The sequence below is a fragment of the Protopterus annectens genome, chromosome 8.part0, assembly GCF_019279795.1.
Source record: "Protopterus annectens isolate FY-2018-M chromosome 8.part0, PAN1.0, whole genome shotgun sequence".
NCBI lineage: Eukaryota > Metazoa > Chordata > Ceratodontiformes > Protopteridae > Protopterus > Protopterus annectens.
Genome location: NC_056741.1, coordinates 1,101,975,443 through 1,102,000,070, shown reverse-complemented (window position 1 = coordinate 1,102,000,070; position 24,628 = coordinate 1,101,975,443). Strand labels below are relative to the sequence as shown.

At 42.5% G+C, this 24,628-nt stretch overlaps 1 protein-coding gene across 2 annotated transcripts in view; it reads left to right on the top strand.

Annotated features, from left to right (window-relative positions):
- Positions 1–13,783, top strand: part of RFX5 (regulatory factor X5) — a 654,045-nt gene extending 640,262 nt beyond the window's left edge. For both annotated transcript variants that reach the window (XM_044080629.1, XM_044080628.1), the window contains exon 10: positions 11,533–13,783. In XM_044080629.1, the coding sequence (XP_043936564.1) occupies positions 11,533–13,194 (1,662 nt within the window). In that variant the 3' untranslated portion in view covers positions 13,195–13,783. The remainder of the gene's footprint in view (positions 1–11,532) is intronic.
- The last annotated feature ends 10,845 nt before the right edge of the window (positions 13,784–24,628 follow it).

Sequence of the window (24,628 nt, the reverse complement as noted above, 5' to 3'; positions counted from 1 at the left end):
CTCTATAATGGGTCTAATGAGCGTCAAGTAGAGGGGGACAATGACCTCTTTTTTCCTGGATGAGAACCCTTTTATGATGAGGTGTGCCACGTAGAAGGACTTCCTGATTACTGTGGCGATGTGACTATCAAAGGACAGACTACTGTCCACCTGGATCCCAAGGTCTCTTATCACACATTTGGTATTAAGTAGACTGCTGTCTATGTAATAGTTTTTGGGTACAGATTTTTTACCAAAGGGGTTGACAATGCACTTTTTGGCATTGAGCTTGAGGCCATGGTTCTGACACCAGGCATCTGTCTCAATGAGGTCCTTCTGTAGGATTTCCACATCATTTGGGGACTCGACTATGGCTCCTAGTTTGCAGTCATCTGTGAACTTCATTAGCCAGAGGCCTTCTGTGTTAGCCTGTACTTCAGAGAAGTAGATACCAAACAGGAGAGGTCCCAGGACTGAACCCTGTGGTACTCCACTTGTCACTGGTTTGAGGTCAGATTTGGAGTGTGCAACTTTTACAGTGTGGGTTCTCTCAGTGAGCCAGTTGGCAACCCATCTTGTGACGTAGGGATTTATACCTAGTTTAGTGAGTTTAGATATAATTTCAGAATGGGGCATGGTGTTGAAAGCCTTGGCGAGGTCAAGATAGGCTGTGTGAACCATCTTACCCACATTTACGGCTTTGGTGACTGCCTCAAAGAAGTTGATCAGGTTCAGGAGGCATGATCTGCCTTTCACAAACCTGAACTGGGTGGGATTCAGAGTTTGGAGGTTACCAATGTCTTTGTTTATGAGTTCCATGATGATACGTTCCATGGCCTTGCAGACCAGGCTCATCAGGCTAATAGGGCGATAGTTCCCGGAGTCAGTGGTGGCTCCCCCTTTGGGGAGTGGGATAACTGTTGCTGTACGGCATTCAGTGGGCACAAAGCCTGATGTGAGGCTATGATTGAACATGATGCTTAGGTGAGGAGCCAGTTCGTTCTGAAGTTCGTGTAAAATGCAGCCTGGGATGTTGTCCGGTCCCATGGATGCTGTGTTTTTGGCTTTAGAGAGTGCAGCTTTTACTTGCATAGTTGTGATTACAGGGACTCTGCATTCTTCCTGTATAGATATGGGCCCTTTAGGGGTGGGGGGGGTAAAGTTAGCACTGAACCTATCTGCCAGGATGTTGGCAATATCAGTTGGTTCTGTAATTTTCATGCCGTTGTGCTGTAACTCAGAGCAGACCTGGGTGTTGCCATTGAGATTCTTGACATAGCTATAAAATGCTTTGTGGTTGTCCTTAGAATCAGTGGCGATTTTGTTTTCGTAGCTAGCTTTGGAGGATCTTATAAGGGATCTCAGCTTCTTCTTACTGAGGCTGACCAGGGAGCTCCTCCACTCATGGGATTTTACTCTCTTTTGCAACAATTTTTCCTTCTGTTGTACAGTTTGTTTATGGCAGGGGACCGCCAGATTGGCTTCCTTTTTTGAAGGATAGTGGTTTTGTTTGGGATAGCACGATCCATGCACTCGTGTGCTTATAGAGTACATTTGTGTAGGATTCAGCAGTCATAACTGTATTGTCCATCTGCATGGGTGTCATTCCTGTAAGAGAGGGCTGCAGGAAGTCACAATTCGAAGAAGGCTATATGCCGAAAGCACTTATTGGGTTTTGCTAGCTCTCACTCCATGTATTGTTTTTTATCTACACCGTTTTTATTTTTCATTAAATTTTGTTTTTAACAGTCTCTCAGCTGTGAAGGCACACTTGAGCTTGTCTTTTATTGTCTGTCTTTTTCTCTGTGTACCAATTGTGGTTCTTAAAGTTCTTGCTCAGTTTAATTTTGAGGTGTGGCTTTTTTAGTCTGTTACTAAGGCAAATGAGTTTCTTTCTCATGTTATAGAACTTGTTTGTGCTAGGCTTCCACCAAAGGGGTTTATTCCTAAATGTGGCGCTGTATTTCTTATGGATTGGAACCAATATCTTCTTAGGTTCATAGGAGGTTACTAAGCTATTGGCCCTAGGGCATTTACAAGCCTAGCCATGTAACAACCTGAGTATCCTTATTGACCAAAGTTAAATGATCAGTGTTAGCAGTGTGAATCTGTGATCAGCACCTACTGCCCCTGTCCTTGAGGGACATAAGTGCCATGCCCAGGGTGAATTTATGGTCACCCTTTCAGTTGTCAAAGTTGCACTTGAATAGGGTCATTGAGGAGCTCTGCTTCACATGGAGTGGGAGCTTATTCCAGAGGAGTGGCAATTTCTGGGAGATATATCCATATCTCTAGCATGTTCTGTTAATGTCACAGGCTAAGCTGAGATCCTTGGAGTGAGTTATTTTTGTCCCAGATGTGCAGCATCTTGGAAGCTTTGGATTGTCTTGGTTGGAAACCTGTGTGGTCCCTCCAGTTGCTGCAGGTGTCTAGTGAGCTCCATACAGAAGGGAGCATTGTACTCAATTAGTGGTCTGATAAGGGTCGGTACAGTGGAGCTATAACCTCCCTGGTCTTGGATGTGATGCCCTTGTATATGAGGTACACAATGTAGAATGCATCTCTTACCACTACGGACACAAAGTGATCAAAGTTTAGATTGCTGTCAACCTGTGTTCCCAAGTCTCGCACCATTGAGTTTGAGCTTAGAGGGTGGTATCTATATCATAATTAGCAGGGGCTGCTTCTTTGCCAAAGGGGATAATGACGCATGTTTTTGCTTTTAAATTTTAGTCCGTGAGTTTGGCACCAATCATTTGTCTGTGCCAGCCCTTTTTGTTATATGTTAACATTGCTGGGGGACTCCATGATTGTACCCTGTTTACAGTCATCTGGAGATTTGGTAAGCCACAGGCCATCTACTTTCACCTGGACTTCGGAGAAATAGATTCCAAACAGTAGAGGGCCTAGCACGGATCCTTATGGTACCCCACTGGTAACTGGTCTACTGGTGGAGGTGGACTCTCCAGCTTTGATGGTGTGCATTCTGTCGGTGAGTGAGTTTGCCCATCTAGTAATGTATGGGTTAATCCTCAGCTGGGAGAGTTTTCTATAATACCTGAATGGGGGATTGTGTCAAAGGCCTTGGCTAAATCACGGTAGGCAGTATGTACTGTTCTGTCCTCATCCAGGGCTTTGGTGACATTCTCAAAGAAGTCCATTAGGTTTAATAAGCAAGATCTACCCTTGATGAAACCAAACTGGACCAGGTCAAAGATTTGAAGGTTGCCTATGTTCTTGTGGATAAGGTCCATGATGATTCTTTCCATGCTGTCGCAGATAAAGCTGGTTAGGCTTGTGGGTCGATAGTTCCCAGGGTGAGTTGATGGACCCCCTCCTTTGTGCAAAGGAATTACTTTTGCTGTTCTCCACTCTGCCAGGACAAAGCCAGTTCTGAGGCTATGGTTAAAGAGTGCCAAGTGGTTCCACTAGGTCTTGTTTTAGATTGTTTAGTAGGCAGCCTGAAATGTTATCTGGTGATCTGGTCCTGTAGAGGCTGTTTTTGGCCTTGGAGAGTGCTTGTATGACCTTTCCTTTGGAGTGGTGTCAGGAATGCTTTGGGGTATATGTGGTGGGGACAGGGGGGTGAAGTTATTGCCAAATCTGTCGACTAGCAGGTTGGCGGTTTTCATAGGTTCAGTTTGAGTGATACTGTCCACTATAAATTCTACACACAGCTGGGCATTCCCATTTAGGTTTCGGACGTAGCTAAAGAATGTCTTATGATTGTCTTTAGCTAAGGATGCTAATTTAGACTCCTCGCTAGCCTTAGAGGACTTAACAAGATATCGGATTTGCTTGTTCAAGCTGTGGAGGGTGTTCTTCCTCTGTTGAGTAAGTTCCCTCCTGTTCTTAGATATCAGTTTCTTTCTTTTGTTGTATAGTATATTTATACTTACAGTCTACCAGGGTGGCTTTTTTTTTTTTTTTTTTTTTTGGAAGACCTGGTTTTATTCCTGTTGGGTACAGCTGAGTCAGTGCATTTGTTTAAGTGGCTGTATAGGGATTTTGTGTATTCCTCTGCATAGGAGTCATTGTTGGCAGGGGCTTTGAAACTTTTTATAACATTGCTTAGTAGGCAGTAGTTTGCTTTGGAGAAAATTTTCAGTTTTGTTTTACTCCTGTGGGGGTGTCGGGTATGATCTTTACTTCAAACGAGACGGTTTTATGGTCTGACCTTACTAGGGAAGGCAACACACATGAGGTAGTGCAGTGACTCCCCATGTTGATGAGAACTAGGTCCAGGACATTTGACCCCTTTGTGGGGGTGCAGACCAACTGTTCCAGGGCATTTGAATTAACAAAGTCCAGGAATCTCATAGCGATCGTGTTTGTGCTCATGTAAGTCTCCCAATCAGTGGAAGGATAGTTGAAATCTCCCATGACCAAGGTGTATGGCTGTTTACTGAGCCACTCTAGCAAGTCCAGGTAGGCAGTGTGCTTCTCCTGGTTCATCTTAGGGGACCTGTAGCTAGCGATGTGGATGAGTATTTTACCTATAGTTAATTGGACCTGGAGTAGCTTTAGAGAGTTGTACTGTTTCACTAGTCTCTGTGTATTTTGATTTAATTAAGATGGATGCACCTCCACCTCTGGTTCTTTCACAGTCATTTCTGGGTCTGATTGTGTGAAAGGCATTGTAGCCTGGTATGGGCCAGGGTGCGCTCACCAGCCTTGAACCAAGTCTTAGTGACTGCAGAAACATCAGCATCTTCCAGGATGAGGTGTGTTTCCAGGGAGTGCAGTTTACTGTTTAAGCTCTTAGCATTAAGCAGCATGACCTTGAATTTATCTTTAGTGGATTTCTTTACATCGGAAGTTTTATTGTTTGGACATTGCCTAAAAAAGGCACAATGGGGAAGGCAAGCATCTTTGCCAGTATCCAAAAGCCTGGAAGAGACAGTTGAAGGCCATCTTTGGCAAAGCAACGTGTACTGTCGACCATGTCTTCCCAAGTAGACAGATACTGGACCCCCCTCCCCCGGAGTGACACCAGAAGCTAAGCCAATTATTGAATTCGATCCTTTTTTTCTGTATTGCGGCATCATCCTAAGTGAAGGTAGAATACTGCTTAGGGCTAGGGACATACCTGCCTGGGACACACAGTCTGAGAGTTCGGTCATGTCTCTCTTCATATAGTCCAGAGAGGTACATCTCAAGTCATTCACACCAACATGTACTATGACTGAGTCATAACGGAACTTGCTGCTTTGCGACTTGAGTGCATGCTTGATTTGATGGATCCTGGCACCTGACAGGCAGTTGACTGTGACCTTCCCCTTGTTCAGCCTGGTGAGGATGACATCTGTGTGTCTCACTATTGAGTCGTCTATGACCACAACATTAGGTTTTGAGGTGTTTTGTCTTAGGGGCTTAATTGCTGAGACACTGATATGTGTGTTATGTGTAGTGGTGGATTCTGTTTGTGTACCAGTATGTGCCTCTGGTCTTTTGGTAGGCTCTTAGCGAGTACCTCCACATATGTGGGTTTATGTGTCTTGACTTTATCTTGTGCAAGAAGGGAGTTGTGTGTGCTGACAACCTGTTGTATGTCTTGTATGTTGTTATATGAGAGGAATGATTCTAATTTCATGGTATAGTTACATCTGTCACATGCTGTGTTTTATGGCTTTAGGAGCAAGTGGTTGTCAGTATACATGAGACAATTACTACATTGCCTCAGGATCCCCAGGTCAATTAGGTTCGCTGGAGAAATGGTTGACCATCCATTATGGGATGTATATTGTGTATGTATTGTAGTAACTAGTGGGGATGGGCTAGATGGACCAGGCTTTGCTTGTGATACTAAGAAAGGTGAACTATACTGTGGAGGGCTAAGGGTGGAAGACTGCATCAACACCTCAGAATGTGCGACTGAGTTGCTTGCTAGGTAGCAATGGACAACTGAGTTGTGCACGGAAAGGCAGTTGGAGCTAAGGAGGGTTCTCTAACAGATATCAAGGGGAAATTATGTTTCTAAGTGTTTGCGTCTGTATACAGCGGTCTGCAGCTATGCACAAACGCAGGACTTAAACACAAGCGAAATTAAACAGTTTTAACACAAATTAACCAAAAAGAAAGCCAAAAACTGAGCCTTTTTCCAGCAATCCCCAACTCAGATGGGTCCTGGCTACATACTTCTGCCACAAGGGTGCAGGAGGGCCTTCTTAATGTAGGATAGCTGGTTTTAGTACTCAAGTAATACCAAACATCCTAGATTCAATAAATCTGAATCTAGCCTATGCAGTGAAACACAGAAGTACTACAAATGCAAAGTGCATAAAAAACAGTCACAGCAGTAAAAATAGCAAAAATGAAGCTGCAATTAAGCAAAATACAGTTCAAAACAATGCAATCCAAGCTTACAATATACTTACTTTTTGTTGAACACAGTGGATGGCTTGGATTTAGTTCAGATGTACTCCATATCTCTGGCTAAGTGAAAGTTTTAAAGTGAATAGAATTCTACCACAAGTGCAGCACTATTTGTTTAGCCTTCAAGGGGCGGGGAACTCTTGAAACTCCTGAGGTCAATCACTGCTTGATGGTCAGATTTAACAAAGGAAGTGTAATTGTAGGGGCAGAGCATAATGGATCTGTATTTGTAATGATCAGGTCCAGTATATTTGATCCTTTTGTAAGGGAGAATGCAACCTGGTCAGTTGGGTTTGCATTAATGAAGTTGAAGAAGTGTTGAGCATAGTTATTTATAGCAGAGTAAGTTTCCCAGTTAATAGATGAATAATTGAAACCCCAAAGTGTTTGGTTCAGTTGTAAGGGATGCCATCTTATTTAGTTATGCCTCATATGATTTGGATGGCATATATAGGGTTCTGTAGTTGACCAGGAAGTGATAAGGGTCTTATTTATGTGAAGGAGTTTGATTATTACCTTGCTGTATAAATCTAGAGGTGAAGGAGTTATGGAGATGTATGGAAACACCACCACTGGATACAGATATTAACCCTGGTAGGAAAGGTACGTCTTCAATACATTGGAACCATGTTTCAGTACTGATGCAGATGTATATTTTTTAGGGTTAGGAAGGCTTTTAAGGTGGGCTACTTAAGCTTCTAATTGAGCGGCACTGCCATTATATTGTCCTGCACTGATTTGGCAAGATTGGTAGGTCAAGAATGTCCTTAATATATGAACACCCTGAGGTGAAAGATACTGGCCATGCATTGGGACGCATGTTGGACTATCAGCCATCTCTCTCCAGGCTGCTACATATCAGATGCCCCTACAGTTATATCAGTATCTGAGACGATTATTGAAGTCAGTTGTGTTTTGTTTATACTAATGCTTAGTGAGGGTAGGATGCTGTTCCAGACTAGCTTTATACCACCCTGAATGTATGCTCTGAGAACTACGTTCTGTGTCTGTTTATGTAAACCAGGGATGTGTCTGTCTGATGTCATTCACATCCACACAAACAATGACCATGTCATGGGTATATGTGGGGGTGAAGAGACTTGAGAGCTGTGGACACCTGCCATATCCTGGCTCCTGGGAATTAGCTCACTGTCATCCTGTCTTTGCCAAGCCTGGTGAGTGGAGTATGTATCGGTCTGCTTCACTGTGAAATCACCAATGATAGGATATTTCCTGTACTAAGTTTAATCAACCAGGATTAAGAGAAGCTGAATATACTTTGACCTGTTATCTGAGTGCATCATCTTTAAAAGTTAGTAAGCAGTGAACACAGGTTGACAGCAACCTCTCTTTTGACCACCACATTGCCACTGTGATCAGAAAGTCCTTCTATGTGGCACATCTCATTGCTAAGGGTTTTGCATCTAGGAAGAAAGAGGTCATTGTCTCCCTCTACTCTTCCCTCATTAGGCCAATCATTTGAGTACAGTGCCACATTTTGCATGTACCTCACTAAACACCTGCAACAACTGGAGAGGCTGCAAAAATACCTCACAAAGAGAATCCTAGGCCTTAAACATTTGTCCTATATGGACACACTCAAAAAACTCCAACTATTCTTTATCTCATATCGCCTACTTAGAGGCGATCTCTGCTTGATTTACAAAGCCATATCTGACCAGCTCTGTTAGAAATGCTACATCTAAAAAAATCCCAATCCCTCCACACCACACACTCCAGGGACCTCAACCTCATTACTACAATCAACAAAACATGCTGGAGGGACAGGTTCATAACCCCGAGACTGCCCATGTTAAGGAATAGACTTCCCATACATGTCAAGCAGAGCACCTCACTGGCCCTCTTCAAGAGAAATCTTGATGAGTGGATGGGAAATAAAAAAATTCACCCCGGGATCACTCCAGTGGCTTTACTCGACAGAGGCACTGGGAAGTAAGGTTGGGTGGCACAATGCCAGGGTAATCCTATGGGCTAGGCATGTAAAGGCTCCAGGGCCATTAGCCTAATACACACTTGTGAACCTATGAACATTTCTGATGTCTTGGTTTAGTTAACAGATGTTAATTACATTGCAGTAGTAAGGCTGTTCAGTAATTAAGCTGTAGAATGTATGGTTTATATGTTGTTTGTTGGACAGCCATAGCTCTGGTCTTATGTCCCCATGGTAAAGTGCACTGAGACATAACAGGAATAAAAAAAATATGACATACTATTCAGTAATCTGGTGCATATGCATTACGGTGAAATGCTGTTGAGATAGTACAGCCTGCTACCACTATCCTTTTTGTGTGCATGTTGAAAGCAGTGACTCGTTCTCCTTCTATTGCTTTCTTGTCTTCACCTCAGCACCAGTTGGCATGAGAAGAGCACTTTTGCTGTGGCTGTTAAGCCTTCCCATTTCCTCTTCCCATCTTTCTTACTTGTGTGTATAACAAAGTCCCGTGATCAAATCAGACAATTCCTACAGTCATTCAGCATGTAATCCTACCAAGGACTGCTATGGCAGCTAAGGCATATTCCATATTTTTGAATGTGAAAGGACACACTACCACCATCAGGAATGTTTTCTCTAAACCTAGAATACTTTAATCTTTTGCAAATGCCTTGCAACTAACACAGTAATTAAGCTACTACATAGCTGTGTGAGTGCAATACTGGCCAAGAAGCCATAATATCAGATGCAGCTTGTTAAATAAATGCCAGTACTGCTGTTGCACCCAATCGACAACTGCCAGTCATGCCCCCTAACAATTGTGCCTGGGGCATTAGCCCCCTTTGACCTGTCATAGTTATGGCTGAGGCATTGAGCACAGGTTGCATTCCTTTAAGAGGCTAAACTAAAGCAAAGTATGTTTGAATTTAAAACATGAGGTGGATGGGTGGGCCACCTTCTCCTGCAATTCTTTGGCTAAGCAAGGTATATACATACCATGTTTAAGGGCAAATTAGGCTGGCAAAAATACAGACTTAATGGATTAAGAGGGGCAGTGGAGTATAGATTAAGAGGGGCAGTGGAGTATATTACAAGTGTGAAACCCATCAGGCATCATATTGTTTGGTAACTTCTAAGTCTATAATCATGACCCCCCCACCAACATTTTCCAGTATAATTTATTCAGTTATGAGCCTAATTGTTGCTTTGGAGTCACTAAGTAGGAGAATGTTCTCAGTAGTGTTGGAGGACATTTCAGTGATGTACAGTCATGTGTTTTGGATTGAATTCCATTTAGGAGGTCTGGATTAGAGAAAAATAGGGAGGGGTCCTGGGAATTCACATTACCAAGGATTACACATACACTGCACTCAGGACAGGTGCCGCTAACTGAATGCGCTACTTTTAGGTAAGTGGTATCATGCTCTCAGGGTCTTACAAGTTGCAGCATGTATCTAATGAGTACTCTAATCATAACTTTCTTCTGATGCATGAGTATTTTCCTTGACCAGCAGTCATTCCTTCATTGTATCTAGATCCTGTTATATTGAGAAAGGACATATAAAGGAAAGCTTTAAGTCAATGGATGGACTTTTTCTGGATTGAAGGTGCTTCCTCAGAAGTACCCTTCAGGTACAGCTGGGAGGATTCCAAGTGGGGAGTTAAAGATTTTGGTTTTTCGATAAACACTGAAACCTGCTCACGGTGTGATCCTAACAAGTTACAACATTAGAAATCTAAGATAGGAAGATGCAGGGGATCCTGTTTTATATGAATGAAGGCAGGATACCTACACAAGGTGTATTCTCCAAGCTGTAAGAATAGAGAGCCACGTGGATGTTTGTGTACATTATATTAGACTAAATACCTAAAATCACCCAAGCTTCTTGCTACTTGTCTTAAGGAAAGGAAGCAAGAATAGGTCATTAGCTCTCCTCAAGTTATGTTTAGTCATATGTGCATATTGCCCTAAAAAATTAATGGAACCTTTTGCAAATTTTACAAACAGCTATACTCTTGGGGAGGGAGGCATCTCAGAAATCCACATAACTGCTTTCATTGATTAGGGCTCTGTACACCTCTGTTTTTCAGGCATTGTTTGTTTTTTGTGCGTGTGAGATTTTTCCCTACTTTGACTGTTGACCATCAAACCTTCATAACAGCCATGTCCATTTGTTCGCCCTCCTGGGTATTCTCCATTGTCAGTGAAAACTAGTCAGGAAGCCCATACAAGCATCCTTAGCAGTAGTTAAAGACCTTGCCAACATCCAGGTAATAAGGACATATTTGTTTAGACCTACCCCTGCCCATGGTTGAAGAACAGATGGTCTACATTACTGCAAGAACCACAGTGCACTCTCCAGTAGTGCTGCATCCTCCTCTTCACTTCAGTGACACCTACCACCAAAATGACTTGGTGGCTGAATGCCCACCCTTGGGGTCACAACTTGCAGCACAGCCCCTTCCATAAGAGATTATAGCAGGGGATGGACCCAGCTTGTCACCCCTTCCCATGAAGGATATGCATATCCTTTCCCTGCCAGCTCCCTCAAGTGCCCTAGCTAGCTCCCCACTGAAGTGTTTAAAATGGTGAGTGCCAAAAGGCGAAAATGAGAATCTCAAAAATTACTCTTCTCCATAAAGCTTCAGTTTGCTGGGGGGGGGGGCAAGACCCCTGCACCTCCATGCCCCCCCACTACCCCCCAGAATTATATGGACCAACTCCAAGATTGCCTTACCTCAGAGAAAAGGCAATATTCCAAGAAATGGCATCTTACAGTTAGTATATACATGTTCAGTCTTTCAGCATTCATACAACACATTTCGGGACTCACTTTAGCGGATCCTGACATTTCAAATGTTTACTACCCTAGGCAGTAGTCAGGCTCAGGTGTCCTCCACTGTATAAGGGTGTTGGGGGCTTTGCTGTTTAGAGTCTTGTATCAGGCTTGGACCAGTTGACCCTAAGTACTGCTCTTTGGCAGTGTACATGCTCACTTGTTCTCTCTTCACCATCTCACTCATTGTTTTGCTTTTGTGAAGTCTTAGTGCTTTCATTTTGTATCCATGAGTTTTTATTTATTTGTTTATAAATCAGGTACATATGTACAAAGTATATACATGTATGTGTGTTAATTATGCCAGTGTTATATTCTTCTGGAGGTTATGGATTTTGAAGTTATGCTAGCACTGCAATTTTAATTTGTCTTTGATTTTATTTCTAGAGTGAAACTGACCAGGAGTCCAGAGTTACACCTAAGCAGACAGAAAAGAAGAAAATTCAAGAAAGTCAAAAATCAGCCACTGCTGCTTGTGTGGATGTCCTTGTTGCACGTATGCCTCCTCTTCTACCACGTACACCACTTGTTAAGAACACAGACACAGCTGGATCTTCTTCACCTGTTCTAACAACAGTGGGTGGAACAATAAAAGTGGCAACCTTACCCATGACAGTAGGAGCTGCCACATCATCCATACCCATTACCTTGCCAGCAAGTAGTACAGGACTAGGAAGCCAGCAGGCTTCAATGCCAGTGATAAACATGCTGGTGCCAAATGTCCAGAGCACTACTTTGGCTATCCCTTTTTCTGAAATTCCTGTCACTGTTAGAAGACTTGCAAGTGAAAGCTGTAGCCCTTGTCCGGGAAAAAGTAGTGAAACTGTTGAATCTGGTTTATCTGAGCCACATAATGCCATTGGCACCCACAGCAGATTACAGAAGCGGACCGCAGAGTCAGCTGCATCTGTATCTGACGAGACCATTGACAAAAAAAGAAAGCGTGGACGTCCCAGGAAGATGCAAAGTGAAGTGCAGCAGACACCTTTAAGCACTGTCCCATCACAGATAAATAAAGAAGTGTCTGACAGTGATAACTCTCAAAAGCATTTGGTGTTACCTACTGGTGCTCCTTCTGACAACACAGCAGATTCAGAAATTGAAGCAGTAACATTAGATGATTCATTGAACGACATGACTATTTGTTCAAGCTCCCAAAATGCCAGCAGGGCAGACCAGACAGTGATTAAAGTCGCTAGGGCTGGTGATGGTTCTTCGTTTAGATCTTCACATAATACAGAAGCTGCACATTTGGTTATCACAGATGTAACCTCAGGAACAGCTGCTGATGCTTTATATTCATTGGCTTGCAGTAGCAAGCCAGTCTTGGGAAAAGTAACTGAAGCATGGAATGCTTCAGAATCAGTTGCACATACATCAGATTTATCCTTCCTGGAAACAACAGAGCTTGCTGTTACATCAGTGCATAAGGAAGACAACAGTGATGGAATTTGTATTGATGATTCTAGGGTAGAAAGTTCTGTGAGGGAGATGACTCAAAACAGAAGTGAGGGTGCACACGATGTAATAGCATTTACAAAAACAGTTCCTTTAGAAAGCCAAGCTAGCCCTATTAGTGAAATCTTGATATCCTCCCAACTCGTGGCGATCCAAGAAGAACATATTGAACAGCCAAGACTTAAAAATGTTATCGTTACTAGCCAGAGGATGAACAGTGCACAGGAAGCTGCACAGATATCAGCAGATATAAAGTTAAATGAATCAACATCTGTTTTGGATAATCAGACATTAACAACAGAACATCAGGAAAAATACTCTACAGTGGTTTTCGGTTCTGCTGCTAGCCAGTTGCCTGCTGCAAGACCAAGCTGCATTAGCATACCCAAAATTTCAAAGGCTCTTTGTTTTGACTCAGACATTGATCCAAATTCTTCAGCAGCCAGTGTGGAAGTGTCCCATTCTGAGCCTTGTTTATCTACAGTGGATGTAGAGTGTGGGAAGCCAGGTGCAGATCTTGGTAATGTAGATAAAAAAACATACAGTGCTTTCATTTCACAAGAAGCTAATAGCATGGAAACAGCTCAGTAAACGTGGAGATGTTATTACTAACATTTACGCTTGTCCTTCTCAAAAGAAATAGCTTCTGGCAGGTAATTAGGCATGTACTCAGATCAGAGAAGAATAAGCCACCCTCCTTATTCTGATAACTCACTTGCTGCTAACACAAGGCTGACATTTTTACATCTTATGAAGCTGTGTTAAAACTCCTTCTGGTCATTTTAAAGAAATGTTATATTTTCAGTGTTGTAGTATCACACATTTCCTGAAGATCCGATCTTGACAGTCATATTCTTATAAGGATCATGTATTTGGGCTGTCAATGTGACTTAACGTGGACATTTATGTGATATAATTGTAAACAGGACATCTTGGGATACAGTTCCCTCCAGCACTAAATATTATTATAATTTTTGATTAACTTAATCCTGTGGAGAGCTCTGAAAATTTTTTCCAGCCATTATTTCTGTAACATGGCATTGATTTTCCTGTTTTCTCAAAAGTATCTCCTGTCAAAAAGAATATCTTCTCACTATGTGAACTTGATAAGCACTTCTAACTTACAGCCTCCTATGTGCAAGATTTAAAGTTATAAATTAACACTGACAGCTTTTCTTTATTTCAGTATTTCATTTTTACTTGTATTGAGGGTTATCCACACGTAAGAGAAAGCCGCTAACTTCAGACTGATTCTTGAACTTACTTTGCAGATAGAAAAAAGGCAGCTTTGTCATATTTGTCACCAATTCTTTGTTGTGTAAGTTTTAGCCACTCTGAATTCATCTGATAGAGAAAGTGTTTTTCTTTTTAGTTGTATGGGAGAAGCCACTGTTGGCTGTACCTGTCCTTGAAGTCAACAGGTGGCACGTGCCAGCCTAATGAAATGTTTTATTTTGTTTTTCCTCCTCCACATTTCTGTAAAAAAAAATGTGTGCATCTACAGGTTTGCAGATGTGCGAAGTTGTCTGCAAGTTGCATAACTGTGCCATCATTATTTCACTCTCATTCTTCCTTCCAAAAGATAAAAAAGTTGTGTTTACTGAAGAGTGCTGTTGCTGTTCAGAGCAATTTTGTTTCTCCCAGCATGTGACCATCAGCTGCCACTAGCTCCTGTCTGTGACCACCAGATCTACCAGACTCACTTTAGCCTCCCCCAGGCTCAACCTGACCCCGTGTCCAGGGGCCAGTGAGGAAATCGAGGACGCTAATAGATCATCATACTCATGCCAGAAAGTTACCCTATCCCTGTCCACTCCGCAGTGGCTTTGGTCGATCCTCATTTGCTACCTTCAAGAAGTTCATGTGCACTTCTGCACATGTGCAACCTCCCTACTAATTGATATACTACTTACAGCACAAAACTCACCAAGCTCTTAATGCTACTATTGCAGTGAGCCTAGGCTGCATTTCTTTCTCCAGGATGGGTGAACTGATGTCAACTGCTCCTTCCTATTGTTCCCTCTTGGTCCTTCCAGTGCTCTTTCCACTAGTCAAATATGTATCATCTGGAATGCAGTTAGGGCTTTAACCCCCCAATCCTCAGAGTCATTGTTATCATCCTAAGCATGTGTAGCATTTTCTGTCATGTTCATCATTTCCATTGCTTCAGTGGCATTTTGGATTATCTACCAAGGTAACCCTGTACTGGCCATCTTTCAAAAGCTCAGACTCCCCTCCTTGTCTCTTCCTGTAACAGCTGATTGGCTGAGCATATCTTGAGAGGGAAGCCTTCAGCTGTCACAGGAAGTGAGTGTTCAGTCTTTCTTCCATCCTCCAACTCTTCATATGATCCAGTGCTTATATTTCCAGTATCCCCATTTGGGGATCCTCTTCCTCTCATTTAATTGTTAGATTTATTATTCTCTTCCTGATATATATATATATATATATATATATATATATATATATATATATATATATATATATATGTGTGTGTGTGTGTGTGTGTGTATATGTATATGTATATATGTATATATATATATATATATATATATATATATATATATATATATATATATATATATATGGGTCCCCTACACATGATCGAAATACCAAAAAGCTGATTCCCATATGGCCGAGACCATATGATCAAACTTTGGAATTTTGATAATTCAGAATGGGCATCTCCATATAGTGCAGAATGGGAAGATTTCCATCTTCCGCACTGTAGTATGATCTCATAGTTGGCATATTTGAATTGCAGGGGGTGTGGAGGGTGCAGTTTATGTTTTTTTTTTTTTTTACGATGTTCGAAATTGCAAAAGTTGATCATATGGTCTCGGCCATATGGGAATCGGCTTTTTGGAATTTTGACCATCTATAGCAGGTGTGTGTGTGTGTGTGTGTGTGTGTGTGTGTGTGTGTGTGTGTGTGTATATATATATATATATATATATATATATATATATACACACACACATATATATAAATGCATGGGTCCCCTTCAGAAACCCTAACATTCACTTACCCAACTTTTACAACTCTGAGATAGAAAGGTTGACGACTGCACAACACCAGTGATGTCCTTCAAGGATGCATCTGCAGTCATAACATATGGGTTGTCCTGCCTCAGGCAGCCCTTCGGTCTATCGGACATCTACATTTATGGTAGGTACAAAACTGTACTTTCTGGAACACGGACTTTCTACTCCAGGTAAGTAACCACTTGGCCACCATGTTGAACTTTGCCCCTTACCCCCGTGGTAGTGTGATCTCAGAGTTGGTATATTTAGTTAGGGTGTGGGTGGGGTGAAACCCCCCAAATGAGTGGGTTTCTGTTCTTCGGTTTATGTATTTGTTTACACTGGCCAAGTGGTTACTTACCTGGAGTGGTAAGTCAGTGTTTCACGGCATCAGTGTGGTGGTGCTGTCGGCCTTTTCGTCTCTGTCATGAGTTTTATATATATATATTATTTCTTTTGGTGTTTACAGTAATTCCTCTAGAAGTTTCTGCCTGTAGTAGTGTTTATTTGGCTTCTGTCTTTGACACGTACTTGTTTTCTTGGTTCTGAGGAAACTTTCAGTATTTCTGTCAGAAGTGTAGTGTGTATGTGTACTGTTAACACTAGGGGCTGTCTCATGCAGTCAGAACTGCAAATTAATCATGCCTGTCTTTACTGTAGTTACTTTGCTTAATTTTTATCTTTTGTATCCATCATTTACTATATGTTTGACTTTGTTCTGTGTGTTTTTAACATGAGAATATTATTTTACCCCAAATAAAGTTATTTTTATTGTACTGTGAAATTTTTCTGTCTCTGACAAGAAAATATAGTTTAAATTGCTACTAAACATTATTTTTGGTAGTTTAACTCAGTCAGAGTGCATGGATTTAAATGTTTAACACTGGTTTGGCACATTTGTTTCTTTGGTGACTGGAAGCTTTTAAACTTTTGTCAGTGATAAAAATTCCAAACACATTTGAGACTGTTTTTATGATAATAATGCGATTTGGCAAAGTTTAATTGTTTGGTGACATAGTTATTACTAGGAACTTTAGGAGCTTTTCATGATACAGTAACCAATACTGTCAGTTTATTATTTTGACTGGTGTTACGCCCTTGACTTGATGCATCCTAACTCTGGTACCCTAAAAAGGTACCTAAAAAAAAATAAAATAAAAATATATCTCAGTCTATGTTTAGTGATTCTGTCAGGGCCACTGCTCTTCCCACAGGCTACTTTCCTTTTGCCCCATCTCACTCTAGTGTAGCTTTGCTAGCCACTGTGGAACGGGGTTTAGGCACATCCTACAAGGCTGTTCCACCAGGTCTGGGATAAGAAACCCCTTGCCAGACATAATCCTGTGTCCTCAGTTATTTGATCTAGTAGTGAATTTCACAAGAAAAAGAAACTGAAGGTTCATCATGCAGCTGATAATCAGATTACAGCTGTTTATAAGGCTGATGTGGTTTCCTTGGCTAGGAGTGTTCTGCAGACAGCTAATTCTGGAGGTCTTGTTTCCATACATAGCGCTAGTACTACTTTGGTTAGAGACCTGTTATTTCAGAGAATGGTGAGGAATCTGTTGAGGGCAATGATGATTCCCTAGTTGACACTTGGTCCAGCCACTTTGATTCTTTGGAAGGTTATCTTAATCTTAAGTCCAAACAAGTGTTGCCTTTTCCTCAGATGATTGCTAGATTTAGTAATCTTTTGGCTTGGGAGCAGTTGGGAACTACCCCAAAGCTAGGCAGAATATATGAACTTATGAGGATGAGATGGCCAGATGTTCTTCGTGTTTCACTGTTGCAGTCATAACTGTAGGGTACTCCTGCCGGCAGGCAGCCCGAGGTCGGCCAGAATATCAAAGTCTGGGTCCGGCGTCGGCTGTTTCAGCTAGAAACCTGACGTCAGAGCGCATGGGTATAAAGCTGACAGCCGACGCCATCTTCTCCAGTCTTTCTTGCCGTGCGGTGCAAAGCAGTTCGCTAGTTGTTGGTTGGCGTTTTCAAGACAACGTGGTGTGATTGTCATCGGTCCGAAGTTTTCTACTTCTCTTCTCAAAGCTAAACTTTATGTCATAAAAGTTAATAATTGTGTATCTTGTGGAAAACAAATACCTCATAAAGATTTCCACTCTTACTGTCTACCTTGCTTAGGCCCTGACCACGACGTTTCTTGTTGTCGGTTCTGTGCCAGGTTTAATTCTCGCACTATCAAGCGTAGGTATGATTGGGCCTTGAATTACTGAGCAGACGATTTAATTATAGAATGTCGCCGGATACTTTACCGGATTACAGAAGAAGCGCAAAGACAAGGACAGGCCGCCGAGGTCCAAACAGGATACTTTGCAGCTGGAGCCAGTTTCGGGTTCGGCGGTCGTCAGTGAGGCGCTTTTGCAGCCTCTGTCGTCCGCCACTTCAGAACCGATGGCCGACATGGACTCACATGGTGAGCCAACTAGGCCTAGTAATTTGTCTGCTGCAGGACCTTCGGACATCGCTCCTTCAGATGGGTCCGGAACCACTGTGCAGGTACCGGCTTCTGAGGGGGTCCTCAGGCCTTCACGCATTACTATTTCCACAAAGACAAAAGCTAAGTCAATGACTCCTGTTAAACCCAGACTTTCTGCTCAAGCTTCTTCGGATTCAGCTCCTAAGACTCAGAAGCAATTACTTTGGATGGCTGAGGATTTATTAACTATTATTAGGGGCTCTCACCCTCCTCCTGAGAAAAGGCCTAGACAGGATATCCGTTATGATTCCTCTGATCAGGCTTCTGTATCTTCTGTTTCTTCCTCTGATCAGGATTACTCTTTTCCTCCATATGAGGATTCGGATGCAGAGGATTCTGTTCCCTCTGCCTCTCCCCCTGAAGATTTCTCTTTTGGGGAAACCTTGCATGAGATGAGGGAGCATTTTCATTGGGAAGGTCAAGATTATTCTGCTTCCAAAAAGAGACTCGGGGAATTTCTTCTTCTCCCTCAGCACAGGCCTTTAGCTATTCCTCCTGTACTTGACATTGTGGATGATGCCTTCTCTGAAGCTAACTTGAATCCTGATTCCATGCCGCCTGCTCCTTCTAAGCCTGATAGATTTTACAGGGTCCCTGATTCCCATCAATTCTTATTCAAGAACCCTTTTGCTGATCCTGAAACCATTTCGCAGGGTTCCAAGGCTGCTAAGGCCGCCTCCTCTAAGAATCCTATCCCCTCTGAAAAGGATTCTCCTGCCTTGGACAGGTGGGGCAAAAAGGTTTATACTTCAGCTACCCTTTCTATTAGAGCTTTAAATTGCCAGTTTCAAATGTTTAAGTATCAACAGTTTCTTTTATCTGTTTTAAAACGAAGGATTTCTACCTTTCCTGCTTGTGCTGAGGACAAGGAATTACAGGATGTGTTGCATGCTACTGAACAAGTTAGCAAACATAGTTTACATTGTGGTTTTGATGCTTTAGAGGCTTCTTGCAGGGCTGCCTCTGGTACTGTTATCAGGAGACATGCTTGGCTTCGTGAGCAGAATTTACCTGAACAAGTTAAGGCAAAATTGCTAGATGCCCCTGTTCAGCATGATGTCTTATTTGGGTCTAAGGCTGAGGAGGTTATTAAAAAGATGGAAGAAAAAGCCAAGTCTATGCAGACTGTAAAAGATTTCTTGCAAGTACAGCCTCCTAGATTTTCCAGAAATTGGCCCTCCAAAAATTGGTCTTTTCCCTCCTCTGACAGGCCTCAAAGGGGAAGATATAGACGCTCCAGAGGTCGGGCGCAGGCTCAGGCCTCTTACACATCTAGACAGTGGACTGCTTCTTCACCTAGAAGGGGAGAAGACAGATCTCAAACCCAAAGAAAGCAGACTCAATGACTCCCTCTGTTTGGCTTCAGGTCCTCCTTCCCTGGATGCCCCTCTCGGAGGAAAACTTTCTCTTTTTTACCAAAATTGGACTCACATTACCCAGGACAAATGGGTGTTAGACGTGATTTTGAAAGGTTACAGATTCCACTTTCACACTCTGCCAAGGTCTTCCGGCTGGCCAGATCTGCCAAAACATCAATGGACAGAGGCCTTAAATCAAGTGGACACTTTATTAGCCTTAAGAGCCATAGAACCTGTTCCACCTCTAGAGGTGGGAAAGGTTTTACTCAAGACTTTTTCTGGTCCCAAGAAAACAAAACTCCTGGAGACCTATTCTGGACCTCTCAATATTAAACACCTTTTTGGAAATTCCAAAATTCAAGATGCTTACACTTCAACAACTTCTTCCAATGCTCTCACAAGATACTTGGATGGTAACATTAGACTTAAAAGAGGCTTACTTACACGTCCCCATAAGGCAACAATGCAGAAAGTACCTCAGATTCAAGGCAGGCTCGAGACACTTCCAATTCTCTGTACTGCCATTTGGCTTATCTACAGAGTTTTTACCAAATGCCTGGCTCCAGTAGTAGCTTACTGCAGACTTTAGGGGATTCAGATTTACCCCTATCTGGACGACTGTCTAATTCAGGCAGACAGCAAAGACCTTCTACTTCAACACCTGCATTTTGTTCAACGTCTTCTCCTACTACTGGGATTCTCAGTGAACACAAAAAAGTCACATTTGATTCATTCTCAACAAATGACCCTCTTGGGAGCTCTTTTGGACACAAGTTTACAGAAGGCCTTCCTCACTCCAGAAAAACAGTTACAGCTGGCTTCAATCTTCAAGACCTTGGCAGCATTGACTCAGCTCACTGCAAGGAAATTCCTGCAGGCTCTGGGCTACATGGCCTCTTGCATCCTGTTGATTCCAAATGCGAGGCTTCACATGAGGAAACCTCAATGGTACCTAAAGAGTGCATGGTCTCAACATTGCCACAGTATGGATACAATGATTCCACTGATTCCCTGCCTCCAGAAGGAATTCCTTTGGTGGTCCAGGGCGTGTGGTTTGAACGAAGGCAAGTCCTTTCGTCTACCTCAACCTACTCAGATCATAACCACGGACGCCTCGGATTATGCATGGGGAGCTCATTTTCTAGACAAATGCCAACAGGGTTCTTGGACAAACAAACACCTTCTATGGCACATCAACTTGAAAGAAATGTTAGCAGTCCAAAATGCTCTTCTAGCCTTCCAGACTCTTTTGAAGCCAGGACCTCTGCGAACAGACAATACCACAGTCATGTGGTACATAAACAAGCAAGGGGCTCTCACTATTACCCCTTTGCAGACTTGCCATGACCTTATGGGATACAGCCCTAAATTTGAATCTGGATCTTCAGGCACAGTTCATTCCAGGAAAACAAAATCTCTTAGCAGACAGCCTAAGCAGAAACATTTTGGATCCTCACGAATGGATGTTGGACCCCAACTTATTCAGCAAGATAACTGCAGTTTGGGGCTGTCCTCAGATAGATCTGTTTGCATCCCATCTCAACCATCAGTTGCCTCTACACCAGGTCCTTCCACAAGACAGCTTGGAAAGTGGATGCCCTGTCCTTCAGCTGGAGGAATCTTTCGGGATAAGCCTTCCCTCCTCTTCCTCTTCTGCCTCGGGTATTGCTAAAGATAAAGCTAGACAAACCCAGACTGATCATTTTGATAGCTCCAAATTGGCCTCGTCAGTTTTGGTACCCTACTCTACTGCACCTTTCCTTGGTTCCTCCTTGGAGTCTTCCTTTGACTCATTCTCTACTGTCCCAGCATCAGGGTCAGGTATTTCACTCTCAAATCAAGACTCTCTGTCTGGCAGCTTGGCTCATCAAAGGCAATTGATTCCTTCTTCTCTTCCTAAACAAGTTTTGGATGTTCTTTTGGAAGCTAGGCGTCCTAGTACAAGGAAATCTTATGCTTCTAAATGGAAAAGATTTTGTATTTGGATGCAGGATCGTGGCTCTGATCCTTTAATACCTGATATCTCATCTATTTTACTTTATCTCTCAGACCTTTTGATTAAAGGTCTTTCATTTTCTTCCATTAAAATTCATACTTCTGCTATTTCAGCACATTTCAATTGTGATCCTCCCATTTTTTCCCACCAGTTGGTCAGACAATTTCTGAGAGGAGCTAAGAATTTAAAACCTCCTAGAACTCCTCCTGTCCCTCCTTGGGATCTCAACTATGTCTTGGAAAAGCTTACTTTGCCTCCTTTTGAGCCTGCTGCCTCTGCGGACATTAAGTTCTTATCCTGGAAGACAGCTATCTTGTTGGCCTTGACTTCTGCCAGAAGGGTGTCTGAGTTGCAAGCCCTCATGGCCATGGAACCATACCTCATTTTCCATCAGGACAGAGTTTCCTTGAGGACCAATCCTACTTTTATGCCTAAGGTTGTTTCTAGAGTGGCTCTAAATCAGACTATTCACCTTCCTACCTTTTTTCCAAAACCCCAAAATAGGGGGGAAAGGATTTTGCATTCATTGGACGTACACAGGCAACTACGTTTTTACCTAGACAAAACTAAAAGTTTCAGAAAATCAGATCAATTGCTTATTTCTTTTGCTTCCAGTTCTCTTGGTAAAGCCATTTCTAAGCAAACTATTTCCAAATGGATTGCTCATGGAATAAGATATTGTTACTCTCTTTATGGAAAACAGATTCCAGGTACCGTCAGGACTCATTCTACTAGAGCAGCTGCCACTTCAGCAGCCTTTCTCAGAGGAGTTCCTACCAAGGACTTTCTGGAGGCTGCAACTTGGAGCTCTGTGCATACTTTTTCCAAGCACTATAACCTCCCTTTGTACTCTAAGTCTAGGGCAGGCTTTTCCTCTGCTGTCTTGCAGGGTCTTCTAGCTGCTCCTTCTACTTCATAACCTCCTCCCGTATTCTCAGCTTTGGGATTCTACCCTACAGTTATGACTGCAACAGTGAAACACGAAGAACATAGTACAGTTGTGTATACCTACCATAAATGTAGATGTTCGAGTGTCTTCACTGTTGCAGTTGTTTCCCTCCTCCAGACCCCTCTTGTTTCTATTTGCTTACTGTGTTTCCTTTTCCACTACCTTTCTGGTGTATTTGTGTTTCCCTTGGGACATCTTTTGGTTTTATGGGGCTTCTGACATCAGGGGCAAGAAGGCTGGAGAAGATGGTGTTGGCTGTCAGCTTTATACCCATGGGCTCTGGACGCAGGGGTTCTAGTTGAACAGCGCCGCCTGACCCAGACTTTGATATTCTCGGGCTGCCTACCGGCAGGAGTACCCTACAGTTATGACTGCAACAGTGAAGACACTCAAACATCTACATTTATGGTAGGTATACACAACTGTACTTTCTACAGCTAGCCTGACACTTTTACCAGTCTTGGGAGATGTTTTAAAGCTACCTGCAGGACACCAGTGTCTATTCTGGCAGTCTGTAAAAAGGCTCAGGGAACATACAGCGTCTCTTCAGATGTTAACAGGTCTCTCCTCATTTGACTGCTGACCCAGCTGCCTGCTCAAATAAAAAGTCCTTGGCTACATCTAATGTAACACCCCTGATAAAGAGAGAAAATGGTTAGATCTTCGGGGTAAAAGGACGTCTCTTTCTAGTAATCAAGACGAAATGTGGAAATTTATTTTACAGTGTACGTACTGTTTGGAAGATTTTGCTGTATCTTTATATGCAGGGCAAAAGTCCTATATGAATAAATTATTTCTAATTTGACTCTGGGTTTGGATCAGAACTTCTCTTATTTAAAATCTGAAACTCTGAATGCATTTCAAGTTCTGAATTGGTGTTTGGGTACTCTGTTACACAGATTTTCAAACAGTGGGATAACAGAGGTAAATTAATGCATGGGGTATCTATGATATTTCATATACCCATGTCCTCCCCATACAAGGCATCTTCCTTCAAAGGACAGAGCAAACAAAATCCCTACCAAGCAAAAGTTAAGGATCCAAAAGAAAATGGCAGGAGGATAATTCTTCTAAATCAAACTAGAGGGGTTCCTTTCTGAAAAAGGGTCAACTGCCTGCAAGGGAATGACTGTACCGAGTAACAGAATACCTCTACCCCCTCTCCTTCTCTTCCTTCTTCCCCCAGCCTGTCTCTCAACCCAGCAGCCTGGCCACAAATATTCTCAGACAAACAGGTTCCTAGAATAATTCAGAGAGGATACACTTGGCAGTGGATTGAAAATCCTCCCTATTCAGGGGAATTCCCCCATACCCACAAGACCAGACATAGCTGTTTCCTCCAGTGCTCTGTCACTTGGTAGAAGCAGGGGACATCGAACCAGTTCCTGCAATACGCAAAGGCAAAGGATTTTACTCCAGAATCTTTTTGGTATCAGAAAAGGAGCCCTCCTGGAGACCCATCCCAGATTTGTCCTTTTCTAAACACCTTTGTAAATGTTCCAAAATTCAAATTGCTCACCTTACAGCCAACCCTAATGTGGCTTCCAGACCACTATTTTATGGTGACTGTAGATCTTGAGAATGCTTATCATCCTATTCTTGTCACCCAAATTTCAGGAAATGTTTGAGATTTGCTGTGTCTGGTTTACATTATCAATTTTCTGTATTACTGTTCGGGCTATCAGCTGCACCTTGAATGCTTACAAATTGTCAGGTCTCAGTGGTTGTCTATTACAGAACCCTTGGGATCTTCATTTTTACTTATTTAGATGACTTGCTGATTTCTGCAGTTTCTTTATCCAGGTGCTTGGAGTACTTGGACAGTGTTGCATCACAGTCCGTTCCCAACTTCGGTTTCAAGTTGAACCTTCAAAAGTCCTTCCCCACAGCCCCTGGGGTGTTGGATGTACACAGTTAAAAGGATGGCCTTCCTGCCAGAAGACAAACTTCTGACTTATCAGGGCAGTTTCTTGGATTTCTCTATTCTAGATGTGGCCTCAGCAAGATTGTTTCTCAACTTTTTAGGCCTCATGACATCAGTAATCCTTATGATACCACTAGCCAGACTACACATGAGAAAAATTCAATGGCACTTGAAGAATTGTTGGACCCAGCACCTTCATCCCTTTGATTTCCAGGTATCAGTACTTGGGATTTCTGAAACTGAAACTGCAGTGGTGTAAGGGTCAACTGTCTCTGAATGTT